Raw genomic sequence first — 6000 nt, 5'->3', positions numbered from 1 at the left:
GGTGTCCAAACTTGGGAACTTTTAAGATTTCCCTGCATGGGGGAATTCTGGGAGTTGAAGTCCACAAGTCTTAAAGTTCCCAAGTTTGGGACACCTCTGCCTTACAGGAACTGGGGACCGACTAACACATTGAACCACTTTTTAATACATGCACAGGAGCATTTAATACATGCAGTTGGCTGTCTGAATGCAGCAACCTCCGGCTGCGAAAATCAAAATGATGGAAAGCATCAGAAATCCCCATCACATTGAAAGACTAAATCACCCTGCCATCTTATCCTCGCACAATCCCAGATGCCCAGCAGAAAGCAGACGGCCGCAGCTCCCTATTGGCCGGCCAGTGGAGGGTTTCAAATTTTTTTAGAACCTCTTCTGTAGGTGTGGCCTGCTTTGTGGGAGTGGCTTGCTGGCCACGTGACCGGGTAGGAGTGGCTTGAAGACCATGTGACCTGGTGGGAGTGGCTTGGCAGTCACATGACTGGGTGGCGTGGCCAACTTGTAAAATGTGGTGGAACTCACTTAACAACACTCTTGCTTAGCAACCGAAATGTTGGCTCAGAAACTCTGGCATTTGAAGCACACAAGTCTTAAAGTTGTCAAGTTACAAGACCCTCGCACCCCTAACCCTTTAGGAAAAAAAAACCCAGGGGTGTTCAAACTTGACAGCTTTAAGACTTATGGACTTCAACTCCCAAAATTCCTCCTCCAGTAATGTTGGCTCAAGGAACTCTGGCATTGAAGTGTGCAAGTTTTAAAGCTGTCAAGTTACAAGACCCTTGCACCCCTAACCTTTTAGGGGAAAAAGACCCAGGGATGTTGAAGTTGACAGCTTTAAGATTTGTGGACTTCAACTCCCAGAATTCCTCCTCTCGCTCTTCATCTTGATGATGTGCGGACGGATGGGGGGAGGGAGCTGGAACCAGTTCAAAAACGGCACAGTAGATTTGTGGAAGCTCTTCTATAGAAGAGGTTAGAACTAGCAGGAACCCACCCCTGTGGCCGGCGGACAGCAGTTTTGAGATAGGCTGCAGCTAAAGCTGAAGGCTCTACGCTGCCCGGAGCATGAAAAGCCAAGTGGGAGCAAGGTGGAAATCAAAGCAACACAGGCGTACTCACATCCCGGAGGTGTAGGTGAATCCAACGAAGGGGAGGTGATGGGCTGAGAACGTAGCGTGGGAAATTGGTGGAAGCGTCTCCTAAAAATCAGGAACAGAGGAGAAAAATCAGGCGCCATTCCTCCCCCCCCCCCAAATGCCCCTGCTCTCCTGGGTATGCAAGCGAGGGCAGGAGGAGTCGTTAGGGGCAGGGTCTTCCTTGCAGGGTCTGTGTTCAAAGTTAATATACACACACGGTCGACAACATGATCTGGGGGACACTGTAAGATAGGTGTGTGGACTTCAACTCCCAGAATTCCCCAGCCAGCTTAGCTCAGCTTAGTTGGCTGGGGCATTCTGGGTGTTGAAGTCCACATGCCTTACACTGACTTTATTGTCACTTTGAATATACACGAATATACACTAATCAGCACACATTAAAATGAAATTTCGTTGCATACCACTCTGAAAGGGTCACCACCTCCAATATACACTACATAAACATGACGAAATAAATAAGGGAGAAAAAGAGAGAGAGAGAGAAGAAAGGAAGGAAAAAGAAAGAAAGAAGGAAGGAAAAAGAATGAAAGAAAGGGAGGAGAAAGGGAGGGAAAGAAAAAAGGAAAGGAAGAATGAGAGAGGGAGGGAGGGAAGGAAAGAAAGAAAGAAAAATAAAGAAGGAAGGAAAAAGAAAGAAGGGAGGAGAAAGGAAGAGAGAAAGGAAGAGAAAGAAAAAAAGGAAAGGAAGAATGAGAGAGGGAGGGAAGGAAGGAAAGAAAGAAAGGAAAAAGAAGGAAGGAAGGAAGGAAAAAGAAAGGAAGGGAGGAGAAAGGAAGAAATAAAGGAAGGGAAAGAAAAAGGGAAAGGAAGAATGAGAGAAGGAGGGAGGGAAGGAAAGAAAGAAAAAAGAAAGAAAGAAGGAAGGAAAAAGAATGAAAGAAAGGGAGGAGAAAGGAAGGGAAAGAAAAAAGGAAAGGAAGAAAGAGAGGGAGGGAAGGAAGGAAAGAGAGAGAAAAAAAGAAGGAAGGAAGGAAGGAGCTCAAGGTTGGGAAATCCTGCTCTAAGGGCTAAATTTCCTGCATTTTTTTCAAAATACATTCAGTTGCTCCTGTTTTTTGGCCTTGCAAAATGACTTAAAAGCCATCGGTGTCTGCATCCAGTCAGAATGAAGCCTAAACAACGGCACCCGCAGAGTAACGTTATCCTGTAACGGCTGCATTTATGTATTTGTGTAACTGATACTGGTGCGGGAACTCATGTCCCAGTATTTGCACAGTGTTTGCACCACGACTTCCATTTTATCCCATGCCTCCTTGCCGGGGCCACTATAATAGTCCTTGACTTACAAAGTTACGACGGATCTCCCCAGGGATTCTTAAACCCAGAGATGAACTTTCACCGGCCTCCCCCAAGAATAACCCTGCATTCGGGGTTAGCTGTTTCCAGCGTCCCACAATCATGTCATCACAATGTACATTTTTTTGTCGGAAACTTGGGGGGGGGGGTGTCACTTCCAGTTTCTAGCAAAAAGCATCTATTGTGGACAAGGGATTTGCCTACCTCCCTTACAGCTCTGTTCTTTTTACTTTTTACAGAGCACAATTGAGGGCCTTTTAACAAACTGCATCCCTATTTGGTTTGGTGGCTGCAGTGCCTCAGCTAGAAACTCCCTACAGAGAGTGGTAAGGACAGTGGAGAAGATTGTACAAAGCTTGCTCTCCGTTATTCAGGTTGCTGCTTATAAGCGCTCTGTGCTTAGAGCTTGAAGCATTGTTAGAGACCCCACACACCCACGCCATGTTCTGTTTCGGTTGCTCCCCTCTGAGAGGAAGTTTTGAAGGATTTCTAGCAGGACCAGCAGATTCTGGGAGAGCTTTGCTCCTTTCATACCATCAATCTTGTAAACTCGCAAGACTTGTTTCTCTCTCCATGTACATGTGTGCATCCAAACTAGATTGTGTTGTTTCTCTGTGTCATATAATATATGTGGGTATCTGCATAATTTTGCATTTATTTATATATCTTTTCATGTTTATGTAGTGTATATGGGAGGTGGTGACACTTTGGGTGCTGTATGCAAAGAAATTTCATTTAAATGTATGCCAATTAGTGTACGTTCAAAGTGACAATAAAGTTATTATTCTACTCCACTCCACTCCATTCTATTCAGAATTCTGTTCTATTCTATTTCATTCCATTCTATTCTTTCTGTTCTATTCTATTCTATTCTTATTCTGTTCTGTTCTAATTCTATCCTATCTTATCCTAATTCTAATTCTATCCCATCCTATTCTTTCTAATTCTATTCTATTTTATTCTTATCTGTTCTGTTGTTCTGTTCTGTTCTAATTCTATCCTATCCTATCCTATCCTATCCTAATTCTATTCTATTCTTATTCTGTTCTATTCTATTCTAATTCTATCCTATCCTATCCTATTCTAATTCTACCCTATCCTAATTCTACTTTAATTCTATTCTATTCTATTCCAATTCTATTAAATTATATTCTAATTCTATCCTATCCTATCCTATCCTATCCTACCCTATTCTAATTCTACCCTATCCTAATTCTACTTTAATTCTATTCTATTCTAATTCTATTAAATTATATTCTAATTCTATCCTATCTACCCTATCCTAATTCTATCCTATCCTAATTCTATCCTATTCTAATTCTATTCTAATTCTATTAAATTATATTCTAATTCTATCCTATCTTATCCTAATTCTATCCTATTCTAATTCAATTCAATTCTATTCTATTCTATTCTCATTCTCATTCCAATTCTATTGAATTCCTATGGTGGTGCAGTGGCTTGAATGCAGGATTGCAGGCTCATTCTGCCAACTGCCAGCAGTTCGATTCTCACTGGCTCAAGGTTGACTCAGCCTTCCGTCCTTCTGAGCTGGGTAAAATGAGGACCCAGATTGTTGGGGGGCCAAGAGGCTGACTCCGTAAACCGCTTAGTAAAAGGACTGTGAAGCGGGATAGAAGTCTAACAGCTATTGCTGTTACTTCTTAAAAACTCTCGCTTAGCCACAGAAATCTTGGGCTCAATTGTGGTCGTACGTCGAGGACTACCTGCACGGCGTCCCACTTAGCGAGCAACGTAACTTGCCACCATTATTCTGGCCTTGATTCTAGTCCTAAAGGGAGGACTTCTTGTTATTGAGGGGATGCATGTACATGTTTTGTTTTTATAGCGGCAGCTGCCACCGCCATCCCACCCCCCAGCAGTGACTCCCTACTTTTCCATTCACTCCCAAAGGGGTGGCATGGATGATGTCATCGGTCACAATTCAAGGACTACCTGGATTGGAGAGCTGTGTGCAATGAAATTTCATTTTAACCTACGCCAGTTAGTGACAATAAAAATCCATCGAACTCTACATCTAAGGTGTAAGCTAATAAAGGGTTGGATTAGACTGGATTTTCAGTGGCATCTTTGGGTTTAGGCCTGACCACAAATGCAGTGGCACTGAAGCAGTGGCACTGAGCATGGGTTGCCAGCCCTCTGTGGCATCTCCTTTCCGTCCTGTAGCCTCCCAAGTTTCCATCAGATCTCAAACCCAGCCAACCCCCCCACCCACCCACCCATCCCGCTCTCTTTCTCTAGGGCAGGGAGGTCAGGATCTGCTTGGCAACTCCTGGGGTTCCTGCCCATCTCGCGCACACACACACACACACACCAGCCTGGCACAAGGCCCTTGGCATCCGCCCTTGGCATCATGGATCGTTACCGCTTCTTTGAGGGTGTCGTCGTCGACATCGAAGTTGGAAGTGTCGGCCGGACTGGCTACCTTGGGGACCAAGGGGGGAGGGCTGTTGCGGAGGTCCTCCCAGGCGATGCGCTCGAAGAAGGGGTGGCGCGTGAAGTCCTCGATGCCCTTCTGGCCCAGGCGGACTTCTTGGCGGCACAAGAGCTTGCGGATCAGGTCCTTGGCACTCTCTGAGACGTCGGTGATATGCAGAGGAAACTGCAGGTGGTCCTGGAAGAGGAAAGAGAAGCAGGGATGCCGACATCTCAGAGGGTCTATCTGCTAGCCTTGGGCAGCTGGTATCGATAGGGGGCGCTGTGCTCTGCCGGGGATTCCGGAAACCAACATTCCTGGAAGTAACTAGGATCATGAAAGCAACAGATCGGGGTTGAAGCAAGGTAACCAAGATCAGGAAAGCAACAGATCAGAGTTGAAGCAAGGTAACCATAAAAGCAACAGATCAGGATTTAAGCAAGGTAACTAAGATCATGAAAACAACAGGTCAGGGTTTAAGCATTGTAACCAAGATCATGAAAAACAGATCAGGGTTTAAGCATTGTAACCAAGATCATGAAAAACAGATCAGGGTTTAAGCAATGTAATCAAAATCATGAAAAAAACAGATCAAGGTTTAAGCAAGGTAATCAAAATCATGAAAAAAACAGGTCAGGGTTTAAGCAAGGTAACCAAGATCATGAAAACAACAGATCAGGGTTTAAGCAATGTAATCAAAATCATGAAAACAACAGATCAGGGTTTAAGCAAGGTAACCAAGATCATGAAAACAACAAATCAGGGTTTAAATAAGGGCAAGAGAAAGGTTGCACAGCTGTCAGAATTCACCCTGCATTAACAGAAGTGAAGAGGCAAGCTCACCCTTCAAGAACGGGCTACAGCCAGTCCTCGACTTACAACCATTCACTTAGTGACCATTTGAAGTTGCAACAGCACCGAAAAAAGTGATTTATCGGCATTTACAACCGTTGCAGTATCTCCATGGTTACGTGATCACCATTCAGAAGCCTGACAGCCGACTGGCATTTATGACGGTAGCTGCGTCCTCCTGGAGGTCACGCGATCCCCTTTTGCGACCTTCTGGCCAGCAAAATCCATGGGGGAGCCGGATTCACTTAACAACCATGTTAC

The 6000-nt window shown here is 44.6% G+C and overlaps 1 protein-coding gene across 1 annotated transcript in view; it reads right to left on the bottom strand.

Moving 5' to 3' along the window:
• Positions 1-1112: 1112 nt before the first annotated feature.
• The window catches only part of LOC148042272 (serine/threonine-protein kinase MRCK gamma-like), a 38868-nt gene continuing 33980 nt past the window's right edge, over positions 1113-6000 (bottom strand). The window contains exons 8-9 of the mRNA XM_087703069.1: positions 4837-5085; positions 1113-1196 (exon numbers count right to left, since the gene is read on the bottom strand). Coding sequence (XP_087559195.1) covers positions 1113-1196; positions 4837-5085 — 333 coding nt within the window. The remainder of the gene's footprint in view (positions 1197-4836; positions 5086-6000) is intronic.

This window comes from Thamnophis sirtalis, unplaced genomic scaffold, assembly GCF_051295495.1.
Source record: "Thamnophis sirtalis isolate CommonGarterSnake01/CBP01778 unplaced genomic scaffold, rThaSir2_p1.2 scaffold_19, whole genome shotgun sequence".
Classification (NCBI taxonomy): Eukaryota; Metazoa; Chordata; class Lepidosauria; order Squamata; family Natricidae; genus Thamnophis; species Thamnophis sirtalis.
The sequence above is the reverse complement of the archived record's forward strand: the minus strand, read 5'-3'. Positions and strand labels throughout refer to the sequence as shown.